This window comes from Falco rusticolus, chromosome 6 (genome assembly GCF_015220075.1).
Source record: "Falco rusticolus isolate bFalRus1 chromosome 6, bFalRus1.pri, whole genome shotgun sequence".
In the NCBI taxonomy this organism is placed as follows: domain Eukaryota; kingdom Metazoa; phylum Chordata; class Aves; order Falconiformes; family Falconidae; genus Falco; species Falco rusticolus.
In genome coordinates this window covers 77,500,211-77,524,983 of record NC_051192.1, presented here as the reverse complement: position 1 = coordinate 77,524,983, position 24,773 = coordinate 77,500,211, and the positions used below count along the sequence as shown (strand labels likewise).

Here is a 24,773-nt window from a genome sequence, read left to right as displayed (position 1 = left end):
CAGTGGTTTGTGAATTAAACAGATAAACGATTAAATGGCTTTGCTGCTTCCATAATGAACAGATATTTTGCACTCCAATAAATGTGTCAGGGGAATAGGGATTAAAAAGTCTTTCATCTACTTTGACTATTCTCTTGTTCATTGCATTCATGCTGCAAGAAACAACACTGCCCTTTAGTAAAATGACTGACAGATATGAAGGCTAAATTTTAGAAGCATTATGGATGTGATTTGGTGGTATTACTGCAGTAAACACTGGACCTCCCTGTAGAATCAAGCTCCTTCCTTTCATAGTGGGGTTTACGTATTACTGAACTGGCCACTGTAGAAAATGTGACAGCCACAGCCAAATTTTGAAGTCCTTTATTTTTGTCCAGGCTTTTGCCAGTTACAGTCAGGAATGGACAATTATGTTTTCCTAATTTAATTTCCTTCCTTTCAATCTTTTTCTTTTGTGATACAATGGCTGCAGTTCTCTGTTCCAGTTCAAATTCTTTGACCCTCTCTGCAGGCATAAAGCTGTCGTAAATCCTTTTATACAGCTAGAGAAGAATTTCTCCCTAGGACGAATTAATGGATAGCCTTAAGTCACCTCCACTTTTGGACTTCAGCATAGGGAGGGTGTGTGTGTGTAAGGCGGAAGGTGGAGGGGGGAAAGCATTGGGCAATCCTGTTAATCCCTGACTGACAGCAATGGTCCCTGTGGCTAATATAAATGGGATTATACTGCTCTAACTTCTGTGGGGAGAAACCTTGTTTCCTGTTGGTTGCTGGATCAGGGGACTGTATATTTTGCCATCCTGTCCTGAAAGTTAGTTCTTTTCCTGCCATCCTGTCCTTAGAAGGTAGCTCAAGAACTCTTAGACCACTTCTGGAAAGTGTTTCAAAATGTTGCTTACATTATACCTATTTAAATTTTTAATAATTTTCCATGTAGAATCCTTTTTACACAAGTAATAGCACAGTGGTCATCTCATAGCCTCAGTATACCTACACAGTGTGTTTTAAAGTAATTTCAATATTAAGAGAAAGACATTTTATTGTAGAAGAATTGCATGACTCTTGTATTCTGCTATTTCTGCTACTGTACTGCTGTTTTCAGCCACTAACGCAGAATACTGTCCATGTTGTTTAACTGCCCCATACATCGTTATTTTTCTTCCTGACACTGTATAGCTATGTATACATAAATATTATTGCAATGAAGATTAAAATATTCAGAAAGAAAAACAGTCATATATATAATAAATAACTTGGCACTAGACATGCATGCTTTAAAAAATTTTGGTTTGCTCTTAGTATCTGTCTGCCTAAACAAAGTGGCATTTTCTATGCAGCACATCAGTCAGTGGCATCTTTGTTTTGCAGTAATTAGCCTGAAATTTTCAGTTAATCTCACTTTTCTGTTTGTTCTTTTTGCTATGGAGTCTCTGAAACACATGTTTTGCACTGGTAAAGATATAAGCCAGACATTACAGGCAGTTGAGGGACTATCGAGATAGATGGAATGTATAAGAAAAAAATATACCCACACAATATACACTTTTCTCAGTTTTAATGGAAGATGGAATGTTATTTTTGTATGGACCTTAAAAAATTATATTACCCATAATTCACGGGTAATTATTTCTGACATCATGTGAAATGATAAACTATGACTTTCAGGGATTTTAAGCCTCACTCATGCTTTTCTGATAATTTCTTTAAAACAATAACTCAACACTTAAGAAAGACTACTCTTTACCTAGTGAAAAAATTGAATAGAATTAGAACACCACACAGAGTTTCCTCAGAGAGAACAATTTCAGTATTTTTGTGCAAATTAGTTTCATTTTACCTCTTTGTCACTTTGATGATGGACTAGAAAGTATGAAAATGTGTGATAGAGAAAATAAAAATTAAATATAATCCTCCAGAGTATGGTAGCATATGACATATGTTTACATATGGGAAAATCATGGTTTCTCAGGAATTGACAGTAAAATTTAAATTGATGTTACTAAGCGAGGATTTCATTTTATATCAGCAGAAGTCAGTAACAGGAACATTGCTTAATATATCCTCTGTGCAAAACATATGCTTAATTCTGATTTAACTTACTTTTCTGAACACTGCATTGCCTTTTTAATTTTACCTTAGATTGCAATTTGGGTTTTTTCAGAATTTGTTTGTTTTGTTTGAATTTCAGTGCCTTTTTTTTTCCAGCTGGGATTTGAGAGCTCTTGGTATTTAGGCATCTAAAACCTAAAATATAGTTATTTCTTTGGTTTGAGAAATCCTTTATTTCCTTCACAATATGGCTTACCAATTTTTGCCTTTTCCCATTTCTTCACTTCAAAATGATTAGTCAAAAATTAATAAAATAGTACTAATCATTTTGCCAAGTTCTGCCAGAATACTATTAACAAATTGTGGAAACAGCTCTACATTGCTGAAGTGAACAGAACTTTTGGCACTGTCATTAGCAGGAAAAGAATCAAATTCTAATGTATGTAAATTGCAAATGACCTTATCTGCTAAGCTCATGAACAAAATCACTTGTGTCAAGCAGTTTCTCAAGGCTGGTTCTACCAAAGATTTCTATAGTTTGTGAACCATGAAAAAGTCACATTGGGCTATCAGATCACTGAGTACGTGAAAATATTTCAGAAGAAATTTTGTCTTTATTGTAGAAGTTATTTTTATCTGTACACAGAAAAACAAGAAACCTGAAAATATAATAGAAAGCTTTTGAAAACCTAACTCTGGAAAAATTGTCTTTTCCAAGATGCCTCCATTTATCTGCATACATTTATTCCAAAGTGTATTTATAATGTATGCTTACCTTTACACAAACAAATATGTACACATGACCTGCATTAATAACTTCATTAGTTATTTATGAATGATCATGAAACTTTTTCATAAATAATACATACATCTACCTTCTTACAATTCTTTTTCAGTAGATCTACAGTTTTTGAAAAGTGTCTAAAATTCTCAGATATAGATGGAACAAATATCCTCATCTAGAAGCCTTGAGAAATTTTTATTTGAATGAACATTACACAGTAAGTTGTGCAGCCCATTATATAGAACTAATTACCATGGGTTTCGTTCTGAAAATATTTTAATTGGCCTCTTGCACGAGAAGAGTTAAACTAACACGTGAAGTAGAAAATTCATACCAAATGTACTATCCATCACTCCTGTGCACTTTTAATGAGCTTTATTTATTTGAACTGATGAAGAAGCAATGCCAGAATTACATAACTAAACACTGTGGATAGATTTTGAACTGAAATGAACTAGGGCAAACAACACTAGTGAATGGCTTAGTGCAATAAAAACAACTAAGACCAACACATCCCTATCAATCAAACCAAACGCTGAAAGAGAAAAATACTGAAATAAATGTTACAAAGAAAGAATTGCACATTTTTCACTTGCTGCGCTGTTTTGGATATTTGTCTCATTAAATGTATCTGAGCCTTTTCCTATTTTACAATTGTTTCATACTTTTATGTGAACAATGTTTATTTTTATTATTCAGAACGTTTAGTTATCTCAGTGGTTAAAGTGGGTGACATGCAGTATACTGACATAAATGCCCATCAATTGAAACATTACCCTTACAATGTTTCTCTTACCTGCACCCCATCAGATGCAGGGATATAACTTGCTCTTTTAAATGTGTCTGTAACATTTCTGAGTATTTCCACAGAAATCAGAAGGTCCCCTGCATAAAAATTTTTCCTCTGAGTTAAATCCAGTAGTGTCTTGGTTACTTGGGACATACCATCACCAGCCAACATCCTCTGTCCCTTGGCAAGGTGCTCTTTAATCTGTTTCAGAAAAACAAAATTAATATCAGAACCTACTCTACTGAGAAAAAGGTATGATAAATTCTAAACATAGCCAAAAATATTGAATATTAAAGCTTTTTATATTAAATATGAAAGCCATTATACAAAAGTTCTTCCTGTTAGGGAGAAGACAAAATAGTAGACTATGATGACAGCATTGTTATGTTTATCAGAGAATCATGGACTTCATACTGAAAGATTCTGAAGTTGTCATATTTCACCCCTTTGCTTCTCTTTGGACCAATAATTTCTCAGCATCCATGTTACCAAAGGAACTCCACGGGTTGGACTGCAGCTTTAATCTCTGCTATAATGGAGCAAGGAACTAGTTGTCCTCAGAGGAACAGCTGCACAACCACTGCTGCCACTCATTAAAAAACTCAGAGCTCTGAAAGGGGGAAATGGTAAGGAAGTCCTTACAATCTGGTTTACCATAGGAAAGTATACTCTTCATCTCTGCCAGCCCAGAACGGCTAGTTAATAGAAGAGTGATGGTAGTTAATACAAGTGGAAGCTGATTATGGTGCTCTCTTCTGTAGTACTAACAAAACAAAGATGTTAACTTGGAAAAATCCTGTTCTTTTTTTCAACAAATTCAAGTTAAATTGTGAATTGCTCCTGTGTATCAACCAAGAGAGCATACTTTAGCTGTAGCTCTCCCAGCAGATCTGTACAGTGATAAAGGTAATCCAAAATGTATATACTGGTAGAAGAATCCTTAGAAGATGAACTTGTGGATCTGATTAATTCTTAAAGCTGACTCTGCATCCCAGGAAGATGCATAGTGTAGCACAAATATGTCAAAAGGCCAGCCAAGGCTAAAAAAAGTGCATGGCTTAAACAACCTATTTTTAAATATGCATATGAATTTATGTATACAAACACAAGTTCTTCCAAATTGATGCTAATTTGAAGAAAAGATAAATGACCTGAGACAGATGTCACTCTAAGCAGGAGGGCTGAAGAGAAAATTCTGCACAGCTGGCAACCAAAATGCTGACACCATGTCTGTAAGTGTATCTCCAATTGCTTTACAACTTGGCCTTACTACTGACATAGAGAGGGAAGCATAACTAATGTAACATAATGTGATGAAGTAGAAGGAAGAGTGTAAAGATACTTTTTGTCACTTCCAGATCTCCCCAGCCACTTTGTGTGGATATATGGGGGTTGATTAAAAACAAACAAATAAAATGATAGAACATATAGTAAAAAGAGTAAATAAATTAAAGGGGTTCAAAATAACTTTTATGAAAGCAATTAAAAAAAAATCAACCATCCTCTGACATTAGTGATCTAAATAGGGTTATTTTCATGCTTCTGCACCACGTTTTGGTCACATTCTCAAGCAGTCATGGATTGAAACACAGCTGGGGCTGGTGAAAGTGGCTGCTTTGAGTTGTATCTATGGTCTTAAGTCATCTTATAGCAGCTGGGGATTGTTATGGACCACAACAGGCTTGTCCAAACCACTTAAGACTTGGAAGAAGACATGCCTGCTGCAGCATGGACAGTAAGTGAGGCTACTCTATACCATGAATACAGAGGTACAAGCACAATTATATGATCAAATATTTTCAACAAAAAATTTCAGTGAGGAGAACTGAGGCAGTTAATTGGAATTTTTTAACAAATACTTCAGCAGAAATATCTCCCTCAGTCTTTAGAGTACTGTAATAAGTATTTAGGCAAGAAGCTTGCTTCCAGAAATCCTTTTGCGCAGATTCTATTGATTTTAGAAGGAAGCTTTGAAAGTAATCTTGTAGGAAAATAACTGGAGAAAAAGGTGAGAATGGAAGAAAATTCATTTGACTAAATTCAGGGATCTGATACTATATACATAACATTATAAACTACTTTCTTGGGAGGAAACAAACAGCAATTTGATCTATGATTTTTTCCTGTGAAATGTTGCCATTTGCCTCATCCACTCTTGTGTCTGGATAGCAAATTAAAAGAGCCTCAGCTAGCACAGTAACACAGAGAAGCAGAGCTTTTGCTGAAACTCATCCACCTGTTCATTGACCCCTAGAGTGTATTTCCAGATCCTGAGGATTAACAATGTTCAGTGCATCTTCAGTCAAGCCCAAAAGACATACAACATAAAAGACAGTCCATAAAGCTGAGCTCCCAGATCTAACATGTGCCTCAGGATTTACCATGGGAAAGGCATCACACAACTTGAAGTAGAGCTTAAGATATAACAAAGATGTTCTTTTAATTCTAGTAAGACCAGCAAAGTGATCAGTCCTCATAAAAACTCTACTGTGCATTTATGCTTCTATAAAACACTGGTAGGAAAGCTGTCAAACTATTTAGCATGCTATTTTATATTGCATTGTTTTGCTTCCTTTTGCTTCATCTGTATGTTCACCTACCCATTTGTTTTTCCATGCTCCTGCTAGATTTAAATTCACATTTTAAAGATGGCAGGGGCCAATTTGTGGTTGGAGCCTTGGTCTCAGTGGCTTTTGTAATGCAAATAATAAATTAAAATTATACTAATTTTGACTGGTTTTTAGGCTTTTGAGCAAATAAAGTTCTGTTTTCAGTGAAAACTTTTACAGATCTCTAGCAACAGAAGCGGGAGCTGTAGTATACCCTTTAATGCTTCAGCAAGACATTTTGAACGCTTTTGTATGCAATGATAAAAAAGGTCTAGGAAGTACTCGCAATGCCACAGGACTAAATTGTTACACCTACTTCAGAAGTAGCCAGAGTTGTGGTGAAGGTGGTTTAAAACACCTCAGAATTATTGGCTTTTAGATTACAGCTCAATTTGGACATTTTTTTTTTTTCTTAAATAGCATACCCAGAAAGCTTAGCTTCCTAGCACAAGTACCCTTCCTCCTGTGGGCCCTACCACTCATACACAGCCTCACGGACACCTTTTCGTCATCCTCTCAAGCTCCAGCCCAGAAATTCCTTTCCCTGATCCTGAGCTACCCCTCCAAGTCCACACTGCCTTCAGTTAGACTGGCAGAATAGCCTTAGAAATAGCATAACAAAACAGAAGTTTGCAATGTATTTAGGTTAGGAAAGTGGGTGAAAATCAGAATTAATTAGTAGAAAGTTTCAACTACAGACTGGCAAGCAATGTGCAGCGCGGGGTAAGAATTAGCAGACTCTTTATTATCAGTGTATTACCTAATGTATTTTCTTGTAAGACAGCCTACAGCTCCTAAACACAACTTTAAAATCATAGCCCATTCAGTCTGATGTAAACTGGTGCAACACTATTAAAACCAGTAAAGATGTCCAGATTAATGTGAGCTGAACATAGCGGATTATTTGCACAGCTACCACAAGAATCTTTCAGTGTGAAAATATACAATATACTCATCAGTAGTTAGTTTATTGTCTTTCTCAACATACTGCTTATTTTCTATGCTGCGGTCACTGTGATATGCGTTCTCCAAGAAAGCTATTTTGGCCACCACTTTAGGTCCTTGTAGTTCTCTGTGAAGGTCATTTTTTAGTGGTCTTACAGGCAGGCTCATTAAAAATAAAGTTTATGAGCCGAGAGATAGTGAAATGAAGCAGCTGTTAAAGTGATACTTCAGTTGTCAGCCCAACCTCTAGCTGCCTGCAGTATATGGCTGCATACTTGAAAAATTACTGAAATGTTTAACTGGACTTTGACTCTGGGTCCAACTACCTTTGTCCCTCAATTTATCAGAAAGTATGATATAATAAAAATGCTTCTTTACAAAGTCAGAGCTCCTAGGTCTCCAACATTGGAGTATAAATTTATTACTGCACAATAATTATTGCAAACTTAGCAGCTAGACATGGTTTAAAAGGACAGAAAACAATGAACCCTCAAGAAACCTATAAAGGGTTGAAAAGAATGATTAATTTGAAGAGTAAGTATACCACCATCCTTTTTTCATTATTTTTTAAGATTATATTGGATTCATGGCCAGGTATTACTAATGATGCGATTAATACATTTTATGGTAGTGGGGACTGTAAGAACCTGAATTAGGAAGCCTTATATAGAAGTGAGGAAAGATAGTTTGAAATAAAAATACATCCTGAAATTGCTCATAATCTGGAAACCACTTTACTTTGCACCTCCAGAACCCAACACTAATATTTTGTAAAACTTTTTTCATAATGACCTTAGGATGCAGAACAGGAAGGAATATTCACATCACCTGAAATAGCCACCTGAATTACACAACTGTACCAGAAATCTAAAAGCTCTTGAGAGTGTTGATTCCCCTAAACAACAACCCTGAGCACCTGAAATCTTGAATTCTCTGAATCACATCACATGACCTCTGTGGCTCCTAGTCTTGAGGCTGGAATTAATACTACTACCCCACCCTCACCCCAAAATAAATATTAATTAATGATTTTGCATTACACTTACTTTTGTAGTTACCAGCATTGAGGTCCATGAAGGCTGGAACCAAAATGCTGAAGTCTGTGTGCTTAAAGTTAGGCACATAAATTAGAAAGGCAGAAAATATATTGTTGGCAGATGAAATATTCCCATAGGTATAATCCTGCACTGAACTAACTCATGCGGCACGTTGATATTTAAACTGTAATGTGATGTCATTGTGAGAAAGCCCTTCCTATCGGGTTTACGAAAAACATATTTACAGGGTGTTTTTTTCTGATTATCAACAGATAGTCCTTTAACTATTTTAGCACAAACTTGGGAAGTTTCATTTACTTCCCCTTAATACAATTAATTATTTACAATGTCTTTATTTTCAGGCTGTCTCAGTGTTCAAAAATATTATTTCATGCATCTTTTAAAAGAAACAGAGTAAGGTCTAAAGATGCTATAAAATAAAGGTCTAAACAGCTATACATGTTCAGGTATGTGTTGAGTATTTATAACCTAATGTCATATAGGAGCCTTTTTCCTTTCCTATACATTCAACACTTTATGAAGGAGATTGCTAAAGCAACACAAAATAATTTTCCACTTTGTCATCAGTGAAATTAGTTAGTAGTCTCAATCTAGATTGTGATAAGACACTAATAGTAGAACACTTTCTGCAGACAGGAAGGCAGTCATATACTTACTTTGTTTATAACAGAAAAGGGAGAAAGTAAGTCGTATCCATTGTGTCAAGGAAGATTAAGGATATATATTAAGGAAAACTTTTCAGCTGTAAAAGAAATTATGAGCCAGAGTTTACCTGAAGAGACTATACAGTATTCCATGTTGGAGACTGTAGTAACAGTCAAGAAAAACAAAATCCTGGAATAACACAAATATTGCTGATACTCAGGGGAGAGAAGTTTGGGATGGATGATCTCATGAATTTCTTTACAGTTCTGTAATTCTGTAATGGGTCTCTGCAAATATTCTGGAACCCAAACTAAAGCCTCCTGTAATTTACCCCAACCACAAATGACAAATTTTCAGGAGTGCCCTGAACTGAACTATCTTCCTGCATTTATCCACTGTTATGGTGTCCAATCTGCCGCACCAAGTTTCTGCAGATACTTTGCCTCAGTCTTCCTCTGTGCACTCAGCGTAAATCACTGCATATCTGTGCTATAAAGGAGCTTATCCTAAATTTACATTGATGAAAAGAAAAATTAGGATTGTTTCACTCTATACAGTTATCCCTCTGTCATAGAATTCCAGATTTTCTCCAGGTAAAATATGCCTTAAAACAGGGATTTGTTTTTAGAGAAAAGGAGCCAGCTTAATCACACAGAATCCTATGTTGTTCTAGACATCCATCACAGGCAAACTGAATTTCTGTACAGATGCCAGAGAAATCGTATGTGCCGTTCTATATGTGATGAGGTGTACTGAAGAATCTTCGGAAAAAATCATCTCCTATCTGTGGAAGTTTAACATGTTTTTAGAAAGTGAACATTTTAACAGATTAGAATGTGTTAGGAGAATGTGAACAGCTCAGAGGGATGCTTGGTTCTTTCCGTACCCTCTTTCACAAGAACTCCTATTATTTTGCTCAAGAGATATTTTTTTTTGCCACTTCAACCTGTTCCAAAATTCTTTTTTTAACAACATCATCAACAACATTGTCACTCATTCCAGTCCTTGAGATATAACCACCAAATAGGTGACAAAGTCATTATAATGTTTCAGTATTTCGATATCTGCATGGATTCAATAAAACATCTTATCAGACATTTTCAATAGATTAGACTGCTCTTCAGTAGAGTAACAAATGGCTCTAGGAATAAGAAATGAATAATCACTAACTAAGGAGAACATTTCTTTGAGGCTTGTGTGTTTTCTTTCTTCTTATACTTATCACTGTGTTTGTTGACCAGGACTTCTATTATTATTTTAAGTACTGCTATTAAATGCTTCAATTATCTGTGATTAAATCCTACTCACGTTGGTATGCTGTGTGAGAGATCTTGTTGTTGTTACTGTTGTTTCCTTTTTTAACCAGAGGGCATGTCTTCAACATTTGTGTAATCTATGTATAATGCAACATGACAAGAGCAAGAGTTGAAATGAAAAAGAGAATGAGAACTCTGAGAGGGGTGTTTTCATTCTATGACAGACATAACACTGCTTGAGGTAAAGTCTCATGGCTCTCCATACTGACTGAATGGCTGAGGGTCACAAAGGGACTTACTACAAATGGCTTATCTTTCTTTTTTTAAGGAACATGGTCATCCTGGTAAGTATTTGTCTCTAAAACACAAAGCTCTGATTAACCGGTTCAATTTATGTTTATCTGATTTTAACCAATTTCTGTATTTACTTGAATTTATGTTTCTATTCATTCATTCCAATGACACTCACTTCTGTTTGCAGGACAAACCTGAATGGTTTCTTCAAGGAAATCAGCATTACTGCAGAGCCCTGATATCTGCATGGGACTGCTGCATTAAGTAACAGGCAACAGAAAAATCCTTTGCGCCTCATATACTTAACAAATCTGAGCTTAAACTTGGTGGTGCAACGCAGCAAATAAGTAGTGGACAAAAAAAGCAGGGGAATGACTGTAAGTGTAAAATGCTGTGACTACTTCTTTGCTTCTAACTGCCTAGCCAAATTCTTGCGGTCATTCTGCAGCTGTGTTGGAGTGAAGGTTCCTGCAGTTCTGGTAGACTTTAAGGAAAAATAGATTAATTCTTTCTTTACTGAGTTCCTAAATGGCCTTCATGTCTTTTTTTACCTCTGGCCATGCCCTAGAGGAGTTCACCTGTTTGGCTGGCAGTGTTGGTTGGTTTGGAATATCAATGTGATCAGGGAACACTCAGCTGCTCGCTGCTGCAGCAAACACAGCAGCAGCAGAAACCATAGAAGCACGTTTCATTTAACACAGAGATTACTCTGGTAAAGCAGACATGGAAAGATGATTATGGATGCTGAGATGACAGAGGGGACTTTAACAAGTGGGATTGTTTGGCTATTAAAAAGCAGATATTCAAAAGCAGAAGGGAAAAAAAGTGACTTATCCAGTTGAATTAAGTTGTGATGTGCTTATGCAGAATAGAAGGTAAATGTTTTCTCCTGCTGTATCGCATCTCTAAGACTGAGGTGCATGTGTATGTTGGCAAGATCATAGAATCATAAAATCATTTAGGTTGGAAAGGACCTTTAAGATCATCAAGTCCAACTGTTAACCTAGCACTGCCATGTTCACCACTAAACCATGTCCTTAAGTACCACATCTACACATCTTTTAAATACCTCCAGGGACAGTGACTCAAACACTTCCCTGGGCAGCCTGTTCCAATGCCATCCCCCTTCTTCATTTCCTCTTGTCCTATTGCTTGTTACTTGGAAGAAGAGACCAACTCCCACCTTGCTATAAACTCCTTTCAGGTAGTTGTAGAGAGCAATAAGGTCTCCCCTAAGCCTGCTTTTCTCCAGGCTAAACAACTCCAGTTTTTTCAGCTGCTCCTCATAAGACATGCTCTAGGCCCTTCAGTAGCTTTGTTACCCTTCTTTGGACACATTCCAGCACGTCAGTGCTGCTGGCCACACTATTTCTGATACAAGCCAGGATTCTATTGGCCTTCTTGGCCAGCTGGGAACACTGCTGGCTCATGTTCCTTTGACTTTTGACTTTTGACAATTCATGGCTTTTGACCACCACCCTCAGGTCCTTCTTCACCAGACAGCTTTGCAGCCACTCTTCCCCAAGCCTGCAGTGTTGCATGGGGTTGTTGTGACCCCAGGACAGGAACTGGCACTTCTCCTTGTTGAACCTCATACAATTGGCCTTGACCCATCGATCCAGCCTGCCCAGATCCATCTGCAGAGCCTTCCTGCCCTCAAGCAGATCAACATTTCCCCCCAACTTGGTGTCATCTGCAGACTTGCTGGGAGTGCACTCAATCCCCTTGTCCAGATCACTGAAAAAGATATTGAACAGAACTGGTCCCAACACTACACCCTGGCGAACACCACTGGTGACCAGCCACCATCTGGATGTAACTCCATTCACCACCACTCTTTGGGCTCAGCCAGCCAGCCAGCTTCTTAACCAGAAAAAGAGTACACCTCTTCAAGCCATGAGCAGCTAGTTTCTCCAGGAGAATGCTGTGGGAGACAGTGTCCAAGGCTTTCCTAAAGTTCAGGTAGACAACATCCACAGACTTTCTCTCATCCACTAAGCAGGTGACCTTGTCATAGAGGGAGATCAGGTTAGTCAGGTAGGACCTGCCTTCCATAAACCCATGTTGGCTGGGACTGGTCACCTGGTTGTCCTGTATGTGCCACATGATGTCACTGAAGATGGATCTGCTCCATGACCTTCCCTGGCACAGAGGTCAGACTGACAGGCCCGTTGTTCCCCAGATCCTCATTCCGACCCTTCTTATAGATGGGTGAAATATTTGCTAAACTCCAGTCAACTGGGACCTCCCCAGTTAGCCAGAACTGCTGGTAAATGATTGGAAATGGCTTGGTGAGCATTTCTGCCGGGTTCATCAGTACCCTTGGGTGGACACCTTCAGGCCCCAAGGACTTGTGTTTGTCTAAGTGGTGCAGCAGATCACTGACCATTTCCACTTGGATTATGGGGGCTTCATTCTGCTCCCCATCCCTGTCTTCCAGCTCAGGGGGCTGGGTACCCAGAGAACAACTGGTCTTGCTATTAAAGGCTGAGGCAAAGAAGGCATTAACTGCTTCAACCTTTCCTCATCCTTTGTCACTATGCTTCCCCCTTAATCCAGTAAGGGATGAAGATTCTCCTTAGCCCTCCTTTTGTTGTTAATGTATTTATAGAAATATTTTTTATTGTCCTCTATGGCAGTAGCTAGGTCAAGTTCTAGCTGGGCTTTGGCTGTTCTAGTTTTTTCCCTGCATAACCTCACAACATCCTTGTAAGTCCTCCTGAGTGGCCTGCCCCTTCTTCCAAAGGTCATAAACTCTCCTTTTTTTTCCTGAACTGCAGCCAAAGCTCTCTGTTCAGCCAGGCTGGTCTGAGGTGCCTGTGTAAGTTAGCGAGGTCAAGCGATACAATTTCATGAATGAGGAAGGTACCACAGCAGCTTTAAACAAATTTCACTCTCCTGATCCTGGGCTGCTCATTTCTGGTGCCTATCATAATACAGGCAGTCATGGGAAAAAAACAGCCATTGAGGTGGGATGGAGCAGTTGGTTTTCAGATTACATATTTCATATGAGTGGCTGAGGTATTGAGTTATTTCCTCTCTTTGGCAAAATTCAGATTTATTTACAGAGTTAAGCAGATGTCTTAGGAGACAGAGAAAGCTGTATTAAATTTATAACATGGTGTTAAAATCTCTCAAAACCCCAGCATTTCAGTCCATGTAATTAGATTGGCAGGGCAGAGCAGGCAGAGCTTTCTCACTACCAAAGGAATGCCCTCACCATCAAGCAAACAGCAACACTCACTGGTCATTAGATTTTTGCTGCAGTTTTAATCTTCCCCCATGCAGAATGAGAAAATGTTAATGAGGCAGAGGAAAACTGTTGCCTGCCACAGTCTCTTGATCAGTTGCCTTCTGATGAGAGAAAACAGTTTGCCATCCTCCTTTCAAGGTATGGAGGTGACAAAACATAGCTGACTCTTGCAGACTATCAAAGGCTGTGAGGGTGGAGATGAAGAGTGGCATATGCCAGTGTAAGGATAGGCTGAGGCAGAACAAAAATGTTGTTATTGAGGCCTATACATTCATATCTACAAAACTAAGCCTGGCTGCTTTGCTCTGCATTTATATAAAAAGAAATTAAGCGCTAAACTAGCAAAAAAGAAGCAGTAAATTTTTTAGGAGAAAGCCTTTCATTCCCCAGAGTACAGCAAGCAGTCATTTCAGTGAGGAGTACATGGACAGGCTGATACGCTGCCCTTGTAATATAATTTGGAAAAACAAAATCATCTCTAATGAGCTGCAGCTGAGCAAATCATTATTCACCTCAGAGTTCTTTTTATCAAATTATATTTTAGCCAAGCACTTGCAAAACTATGAATAACGCTGCTGTGGAAAAGGGGAAACAAAATTATAGTATGAACTAGAAGCAGCAGAAATGCATTTTTTGGCTATATTATCAGTTTGATATGCAAAGATTCACCTGCATAAGTTCCCATACTCCTCCATAAGTGCTAATAACTTGACACCGGTGTGGTATTTCATATGCAGATTTTTTTTTTCCTAACTCTCAAGAGTTAAGAGGTTTTTCAGTTTTCCAACTTCCTCTTTGTGATAGAAAAGCAGCCCAGTTTGCACGAATGTGTGTTTGATTTAGGTGTTATATCAGCAAAATTGGCACTAATTAGTACCTTACTTTTATCGAGCAACTAAATGTAGAATTCCATCATCCAGGTTTGAAAACTGTGCTACGTAGGTTTAGAGAATGGGCTGTGTTAGTACAGGTTTTCTGATACCATCAGAGATGACCTTCAGAAACAAAGAGTCTTGATGACAGGCTTTAGTTTTCCTCATTACTTATGAGTGTAGTACAAACCTCTTCTAAACTAGAGTGTACAAAAGCCATTTAGAGGAGGTCTCATATTAGGCAAAAGGGCTATTCCAGTGTGTGGTGACTCAATGATACATTGCCAATATTTTTTTAAGCAGATCCCTCACAAAATTATCTTTTTTTCTGATTCAATAAATCCTAGCAATCAGAATACATGCATAACAGAGTAGAAAATAGAAACAGCCCTATATATTCAAGTATTTTCTCCATTTACACAAAATTAGTTTTTAGTACTCCATGGTAAGATTTGATTCTTTAATGGTTTTCATTAAAAGGGGTCATACAGGCTTCAGATATTAATTTCATAAAGACCTCATAAGCTATGAAAACTCCTTGCTCTTCCATACCAAACTATATTAATCTCACTTTCATTTTCTACATTAGCTCTAATTCAAGTCTTTTATATCTTGGGGTCTGGGTTTTGGGGGGTTAGGGAAGGGGCTGAATGGCTTCTTTGGTTTGGTTTGGCTTTGTTTGTTGTGGGTTTTTCCTAATTTAGCTGGCTATCATCCATAGAATGGCTTAAGAATATATGAAGTCTTTAGCTATGCCTCTCAGAAGCAGTTCATACAAAGCATGATGTAGGATATTCCTAATGCTGGGGTCTCGCTTCTTAGTTTTCTCGCTTGTAGTGTACCAAATTTGATAGGCTTCAAGAGAGTATGAAAATGAAATTAACTCTTACTTGAGACATTTTAGTGACACTTTTTTTCTCAGATACCACCTAAGGTAGGCCTGTGGGCTCCTAATTACTGATTCTGTTCTTGGTCCTGTAGTCACTCATATCCAATCATAGTAAAAATTTCTTATTCTCAGGAAAGATTTTACCCTGTTTATCCAAATGAATGAATTTAGAGAGGGAAAAAAAAAAAAAAAAGGGGGAGAAAAAAATCAAAGCATCACAGTAGAGCATGAAATTTCTCAGCAGATCCAACGCATTTGAGGTATGCTGGTTGAATCCTGCAAGAACATGAGAATTGAAAATCGGAAAAAAGAAATCTTGGAGAATGCATTCTCCACTGCATTTACTTTTCACAGTAAAGACTAGATGTCTTCCTATGCTGGTTCAAGAAGTCATGCAGGAAGTCATGCTAATTAATCATGATGGTCCCTTTCTAGGCTTACCAAAAAAGAAAGCAATAAAGACCAAAGCAGAAATCAGATATTGCTCTATATACTAAACAATTGTTACAGCAAGAACAAGTACTAACACACACTTGAAGTCCTAGAAATGAAATAAATGCAAAAGACTAAATTTGAAGTTTGGTCTGTCTCAAAGTATCAATTATACAGCCCAGCTGGCTAGACTGTGGCAGCCAAAATACATGCTGTACATCTTTTGCTTTAATTTATTTGTGCCGCAAGATTCAGTTTGCAATCTCTCATGGTGATGCTAAACCTAACTTCACAGTGTATTCAGTCAGTGGAGCTGTGTAATGTCTGATCTACTTATAAAATTTCAGATATGCAGAATAATACTTCAGGATATTTTGGAGATATCTTTCTTTTATTGTATTGGAAAATACTAGTCCGAATTAACCAAAGACTAGCTCAAGTAACCAATTTTAGGAAAAATTATTAGGCAGACCATTTTCTGCTTCCAGATCAAAAGAATATAATAGGCAATGAGGAAAATACTTCATAATATTATACAGTTTAAGTTTGGGTCATTAGACCATCACCTAATCTGGCTTCTATATATAACAGTCCATTAAACTAACAACAGATACTCTTAAAAAAAATTAAAATATGCTAGTTAGACCAAAGGAGTTCAGTTTTCAGAAAATGAAACTATTTGCCAAAGGTAAAAAGAGAGAATAGGCTTTAACAAGGTCCATAACTTCTGCTACAGCAGTAATTGATTTGGTAAAATAATCCAAAAACCCAAAACATGTCTAACCCACAAAAGAGAAAAAAACTTCAATTCCTGATAATATAATCTGGAATTAGAGAAAGCAGTGAAATTCCTCCGTATTAATAAAATCTGGTGATGCATATGTAATAAGTATGTGACCAAGAACTATCCAGCAGGAACTGAAGAAAGGATACCCTCTGCCACTAGGTCTTATTCAGTCTTATGACTTCATTTCCATCCACAATAAAATGGACACTTGGAAGATTTTCTTTGCTGTAATTTCTTTCTCTAGAACACATTTAACAAATTGTGCATCGCTGGACAAAATATTCCTTCTTAACTGCAAAGATAACTGGCAACAGTCCTGAAACACAATGATTGACTAAGAGCATTTTTGTAATGCAAAGCTGCAGGTACTGCAAACACACTAGGGCAACAGAACTGATACATAATCTATGATGTTTCTTTTTCTGTTCATCAAGTTATTATTTGATCATCTAGGTCATGATTCCAGAACGCAAAGCATAACTATTTATCGCTTTGCATTTTCAAATCATAGTGCTTTGGTAAGAATGATCGTAATTAAGTTCTTTAAGTATTATTATTAAAGCTAACCAAATAATTTTCCAAGGGTTTATTTCATGGATTTTGGCATTTTTGTCCCTTAATTTGTTCAGTGAATAATTTTTTGTGTTAGTCAACCAGTTGTATAAACTGGTCAAACAGTTTTTGTTGAATTCATTTGATGACTGATTTGTACCAGATGCTGGATAAATTATTCATGACTAATTGGTTCCATTATTCAAAGAGATCTAATTATCATCCCTAGTTTTAAAAGGGACCTGTATTCCATAGTGCACAAGGTAAAATAAACTCACAAAAGTACAGGCTGTACATTTGTGGCATAGCTGAAGAGCATCATCCTCTTAACCACTTTTACTCAACCTCCTACACATATCATGTAGGGCACTGTGCCCTTGAAAGATGTAAGCCGACTGCCAACCTCCACTCCACAAGCCAAAGCATTCCCCTTCACTGTCTCATCATGTTCCAGTGTAGAGTCTCTTCAGAGGCCCTGTAGTTATATTTTTACCATGCCAGGGATTTTCTATGCTGTCACGTGGAGAAGTATGAACATTAAGAAGTAACAGTGGCTAGGCACTAATTCAGAAGAGCAGAGACAAATTTCCTACTTAATTGGTCTCACTCAGTTCCCCATCCACAAAAAATGGAGATGTAGTAGAGTCTGATCTCAAGCATACGTTGAGATATGTTAATGAAAGATTGTGAGTTACTCTGAAATTGTTGCTATAGAATATTAAGTACAATATTCATGTATGTTATCAAAAAGTGGTCCACATATCTAGACAATTCCATTTAATTAGTGGAAAACCCTGCTTTCTTCTGCATCTGAAGTGCCAGTACATGCCTATCCTAAGCACACACAGTAATTCTGCCTGGCACATTCTGTTAAGTGGATGGAAAAAGAGCTAAATTATTCATGGTGCTGGGGGTTACGAGCAAACTATATTATCTTTATCATTGTGAGTGTATTTTTGGCTTTACTGACTCTTCATCTTTGCAAATAGACTTCCAAATGGATTTTGAGATTAAAAGATAGTGTCATTTTAGGATGATTTACATAGCTACCATATTGGTCTCCATACAGGTCTCGAGTAAAGCTGAAAAACACACAGCAGTAGCTGGGTTTCTGCTACTTTAATACTGCTTATATAAGCATTGAAATTTGTCCCATCTCCTCCAGGTGAGTAATAGAGAAACTGTAAAAATACAAGAGGCTTTCTGCATGAGGCAGTAAACCTGCTGTAGCTACTTATAGTAAAGAAGCAGTCATCAGAGACCAGTCACCTGTGGTTATGTGATAAAATTCTGCACTATATATAGCATAGAATTCTGGCTTAATGTGGACATCTGCTGAAAACCTGTGTTAGCATTTGTAGGAATAGGTTATCTTTAGGAAGAAAGCAAAAATCATACAGATACTAGAGTGGAAGTCTATTAATTAACTTTTCAGGATTTCTGCCTTGTGTGAATTTCCAATTTCTGGAGTTATAGGAGGCACAAAAACACAGAATCATAGAAAGGTTGAAGTTGGGAGGGCCCTTTGGAGGTCATCTGGTCCAACCCCCCAGCTCAAACAGGGTCACCTAGACCCAGTTGCCCAGGACCATGTCCAGGTGGCTTTTGAACGTCTCCACGGATGGAGACTCCACAACCTCCTGGGCAGCCTGTGCCAGTGTTCAGTCACCCTCCCAGTGAAAAAGTGTTTTCTGATGTTCAGACAACCTCCTGTGTTTTGGTTTGTGCCCATTGCCTCTTGTTCTGTCACTGGCCACCACTGAAAAGAGGCTGGCTGCAGCTTCCTTGTACCCTCCCTTCTAGTACTTATATATATTAATAGGATCCCTCCTTAGCCTTCTCTTCTCAACAGCTTCAGCTCTCTCAGCCCTTACTCATAGGAGATGGATCCAGTCCCTTAGTCATCTTAGTGGCCCTTTGCTGGACTTGCTCCAATAACACCATACCCCTCTTGTACTGGAGAGTCCAGAATTGGACACAGTACTCTAGGTGTGGCCTCACTGAGGGACACATGCAGCTTTGAAATTCTGTACTGACAGTCCAAGGTGCCAAAAGGTAAGTTGTTTTTACTATATAAATAGTAAATACAGACAAATAAAATAGCCATGGGAATATTGTCTAGCCCTGAGGCCAATGAGCACAGACAGCTTGTATGCCTCAAGCTAAACTCTCTTCCTCTCCTCTGTTCCAGAAAACAATGGTTTTATTGACTGTCAGGAATGGTCTCTCTGCCATGCTATCCTCTAAGGGACGCTAGGCATTGTTTGGGAGAGTACTCTCCAGTATGGTCTTAAATCATGTCAGTGAGTATGCTGATAGATAAAACAGTTACATAGTGTGGATGACTGCAAGGACATTGCCTAAGCCTGGGTAGTCACACTGTTTAATTTATGTACTAGTATAACTGTAAGCTTCCAGTCCAGAACCCGTGTAGCCATGCTGGCAGGATTTGTAGTCAAGGCAGTATTCTCTGTCTCCTGGCATAAAGCAACTGAAATTTCTTTAGAGAGTATTTGCTTTGGCACAGCACCATGTGAATTCCACAACATGACTTCTGGGGTGGTTCTGGATCGTGTGTGGCTTGTTTGGGGGGCAGAGAGACAGGAACCTGTCTGTATTCCTCCAGGCGTGCAGCCTTAATGTATTAATTACTGTATGTATATTATGTATATCAACAGCTTTAAATCAACTTCAGAAATATCAGTTCTGAAGACTGTACACCCACTTTTGTTTCATGTATTTCAGGTAAGACATGAAAGGAATTCAGCTCAGACTCAGATTTTCCGGAACATTCACAGAACTGAGTGACACCCCACACTACTCCTGGTCTGAGTTCATAAAATAACATTATGGGTAAGTTAAGTGCACTGAGGCACCTCATAAATGCTTTCATAAGCACACATATTTATTATAGCAACACCGTCTGTCAGCAGCTTCCTTATAAAGCCCTATTTTCAGGGATTTATAGAGCTGACATATGTATCGTGGGGGGACAAGCCTACATTTGCAAGGCGATGACCTTATAGGTCTTCACCTCTATTTTCTACCATTCTTTAAATACGCTGTTGTTCACTTTGAGAAGCAGAAAGATGTAAGAGAAGAAAATTTCCTTGTGAACTGCTCCCAAGAGTAAAAGAAATCCACTTTTCTCCTTTAATTTGTATTAAACTACACTGAATTTTTGTGCAGCAATAAGAGTATGTTTAGATGATCGTGTAATTTTAAAGAAGATTTAACTATTTTAAAATGTTTTTTTGGCAAAAGATTATTTCACAGTGTGCTCTAATCATACTTAATATTTTTAAAAAGGAAATATAGAAAAATAGATAAATCTGATCAGGGTTAGAAATTCCTCCTTTTGTCCAACAATGACCCTTTCCTGCCAGGCAGACTGTAGCTCTTTGCAAAATATCAGTGCCACACCAAAAGTTAACCAGGTGAGTCAAACCACTGAACAACATGAAAAAGCAATTCCCACTGTTTGAGTTGCTTATGAACAACTTCTAGCAATAACATAAAAAGAAGAGACTGAATATCACTACAGAACCAGTGGCATGAGGATCAAGGCTATGAATGTTGATATGAAATGTGAAAATGTAAGAGCAGAGGAACAAAACTCTAAAGGGATGGTCTTCTGGCCAGGCAGGTCAAGATTAATAAATCCTTTAAAATATTTCAAAATCCTTTAAATATTTCTGAAGATTGTAATATTTAAATGCAAAAATACCAAGTAAAAGAATAATTTTACTTTGAAATATCTTAATGTTTTCAATCACAAAATGTAATGTTTTTGTTCTGCAATATGACACTATTAGTATTCAAACCTGTATATATATTACCCACAGTCATTGTCTTTATTGTGCTATTTACAAAAATCCAGATTCTAAGTAAATGAAATACAAATTTATTCCTGTCCATGCCCATAAAGTACATTTAGACATACTATATGCAGCTGTTGCAAAAGAATAAAATATCAAAAAATATAAAATGCAAAACAGTTAAAGCCAACCATGTTGTTTTTTCAATTGTGAACACTAAAGGGATAGAGCAGCATGCAAACAGCTATATAAAATAGGAAAGTTTCTCTGTACTGGGGAAAATTGCTTTGACACTTTCTTCTGTTATTTTAAAAACAATGCTTGCTTTGGCTTACCCTGAAACTGAATCCCAGACCTCAGTTAAGTTGGAATCTAATGAAACAGAAATGCAGCTCAAAGGAATTAATCAAAATCTCCTATAACTGGCAAGCCAGATCTGAGTAATGACAGCCAGGCAACTACTTTTCAAGCCACCAAAGATTTTTAAACATTCTACAAAAGTGTTGCACTGGTTGAGAGTTTGGGAAGTTATGAAGCACATAGCTGTATTAGTGCTCTTCTACCAAATGATTAATGGGTCAGTGGCCTTTGGAAAAGGAGTGAGAGTAATAAGAGTGTCAGTAAAATTTATCATGCAGGCAAAAACCATTGCCCATGAGAATCATCAAAGGAGCTCTTCCCACAATAGTATTATTAACCTGGCTGAATGCTTCGACTATGGAAATAGAATGTAATCAATATACCTAGCATATACCATGTTAGCACATTTATAATGCAAAAATATATACAATGTATTGCATCTATGCATATAAATGTATTTAGGCAGTAGATAAATGTATAATGTATATACTTTGCAAAGAAACTTTTTGTTAAGCATACTGAAAAAAATCCGATAATATTTCTTCATCTAGAGTTACTTTACTGTGTCCAAGACACTGCAGTAGCTTTACCTTATAATAATTTCCTATTGTTACATTTGAAGGTGAAGTTCTAAATTTGACAGCAAAAAGAAATACAATTTCTGACTTCTTAGTGTGCAATTAAAGAATTCATAGTATTATAAAGTTACTCAGCAGGTCACTCTTCCAGTAGATCTCATTTATTCACACCTCATTTTCTAATAAACCAAAATACATCTTACCTCTGACACCTATAAAGATTGCACACAGTGGACATGAAAGAAGGGAATCTGATTCATTTTTCTATTTCTACAGTAAGACAAAGGTTCTCTCACTCAAACACCAGCAATATACAAGATCAAAATAATATAGATTAATATAAATTATTCTTTCTTAGATCTATTTCCCCCCTGGCATTTCTTATCAGAAATCTGACTTGAGAGTAAATAAGTAAGTTTTTTTTCACACCAATTATTAGTAATGAATAAACAGAGCAAGTACTAAAGCTGGCTTTGCACCTACTGAATGCTGCAAGTGTCTGTACTCATTTGATATGCATCTAGCAAAGCTTGGATGTTCCCAGAAGGCCACTCCATGAACACTGAGAGAGCAGCGTCTGCTAGTGGTGCCTGCAAGTCACAAAGACAGAAAATATTTGTGTAAGTGAGAGCAACTGGAAAGAATGAACCTTATTTAAACTACATTCCATGTTATTTTAAAAGCACACACAGAAACAATTTCATTCAATGATCATCAGCATAATGACAGTAGTATAAGATTCTGAAAGATACTTTAATGTTCACCTAGTGGGTTTTTAGCAGTGTTTTTGTAATTAAAAAAAAATAATTATGTTTTGCTTTGTTTTCATCGCTTTGCCTGATAGGTCCTGTCAAGTTGATTTCTTCTCAGCTTTTTCTCTCTGGCTATAAAGCATATATATGTATTTATATACATATACATACACCACAGACCCATGTATATATGTAAGCCATAAGAGACAGTATATGTACGTATATGCATATGTAAAGATGTGGGGTTTATATAAATACATTCACATATATGCATATATACATATATATATATGAGTCTAGTAATTATGTCTAAAACATAGTGCAAAAGATTTCTCCCCATTTTTATTATCATATAATTTCAAAGCAGTACTGTACCTGTGGCATTGAGAGGACATCGATTGAATGCCATGTCCCCAGCTGGGGTCCTTTTCCACACCATTGACATCAAATAGTCTTCAGGACATATTTCATAAGGTGCTGCCATTTAGAAATGAGAATTTAAGTAGAAACATTAATGTAAACACGATATTTTCTGTCAGAAAAGTAGCTCTTCAGTCTTGTCATAACTCTTCCTGAAATGTATATGTTAACATCATTTGGTCTGATTTAAAGAATTAAGTAAAAAATAAAAAACCACAAACCCTGTAATTTTTGTCTTTGTGGTGGTATTTATTTCATATAACCCATGTCTTTACTCTTCAGCAAACAGTCTTTAGGTTGTAGATGCAATATTGATAGCTTTGAATCTTTTCTTGCTGCTCTATTTTGATCAATAACATTAAGCATCTATCAGAACATGATGATAATTAAAATGCTACAAGCTGTGATGCTTATCTTACACTAAAATTTTAAAAGATTTTTCTGAAACCTAAACTGCATGTGAAAGAATCAGTTCTGAAACCACTGTTGAAAAAGTGAATGTGCTAAATGTATCAAATGAGAGCTGTACATTCTGAAGACCAAAAAGCAGGTCATTTCTTTGAAATGTGTTTCAGTACAAGTTGGTAATTAAGCAAGTATAGCCAATAATGTGGGACTGAGTGGCTATAAAATGAAACTGCCTTTTACTGGTTATTGCAATACCATTTAAAGAGAAAAAAATATTTTCACAAATTCATGGTAACAGTAGCACACGGGGGAAAAAAAAGGTTCTGAAAATGCATTGTGGTTTTTTTTTCTCATGGTCATGACTTACAGATGTTTTTTCTCTTTGTACTTTTACTGTAGATTCCCAGTTTACAGTTTCTGAGTAAATTAGATTAACACAGCAAACATCTGGCTGAAGTCATCTCACAACGAAAAGCACTGGCAAATGCTAGTTACTGAAATCTAATTAATTCCAGGTTTAGCAGAGTAAAGCCATGAGTTGCTTAAAAGCATTATTTTATATATATATATATATATAAATTTTTTTTCAGGAAAATTGTAACCTCACTGTATTACAGCAAAGTGGTTACAAAAGAAGAAAAAGGAAAAGAGAAAGAAAATTCTGTCACTATAGCAGATGGGGTGATAAGGCAGAAAGTAATTCAATGATTCACCCATAGTTGCATGGGAAATCTCTAGCAGGAAGGAACAGATGACAGATTCTGCCCATCCCATTACCTAACCCATAAAACTGTCTATCTTCCCTGTTTTGCACTTCTGCTGATGGAAAAGTGAGGTAAGTAAGGGAACTGAGCAGACTTTTGCAGAAAACTGTACCCTCTTTTTGTGGAGGACAAAGAATACCTAGCAGATGGTTCAGTAATACTAATATGATTCACAGTTGGGCAGAAAAATTGCTTGCTAAATTTGCCTCACCATCAGCGTTTCTGAATCGTAAATCAAGACAGTTGGTGCTGCTGTAAAAGCAAGAGATCCATTAATGGCAAAACCCAAAGAGAGCTGGTTATACTCATAAACTAGAATACTAACACTGCTTCAGACATGCACGAAAAGTGAATGCACCAGGCCAGTGTTACTGTGGGGAAAGCCAGATTTTGATAAACCCAAGCCATCTGGTGACATAAGGAAATGCAATTACCATTCTATTATGACCTTATAAACA

At 37.1% G+C, this 24,773-nt stretch overlaps 1 protein-coding gene across 6 annotated transcripts in view; it reads right to left on the bottom strand.

Annotated features, from left to right (window-relative positions):
• Positions 1 to 24,773, bottom strand: part of ADGRB3 (adhesion G protein-coupled receptor B3) — a 466,021-nt gene that overhangs the window by 234,292 nt on the left and 206,956 nt on the right. For all 6 annotated transcript variants that reach the window (XM_037392627.1, XM_037392623.1, XM_037392625.1 and 3 more), the window contains 3 exons: positions 23,099 to 23,200; positions 22,455 to 22,561; positions 3,630 to 3,824 (listed from right to left, as the gene is read on the bottom strand). In XM_037392627.1, coding sequence (XP_037248524.1) covers positions 3,630 to 3,824; positions 22,455 to 22,561; positions 23,099 to 23,200 — 404 coding nt within the window. The remainder of the gene's footprint in view (positions 1 to 3,629; positions 3,825 to 22,454; positions 22,562 to 23,098; positions 23,201 to 24,773) is intronic.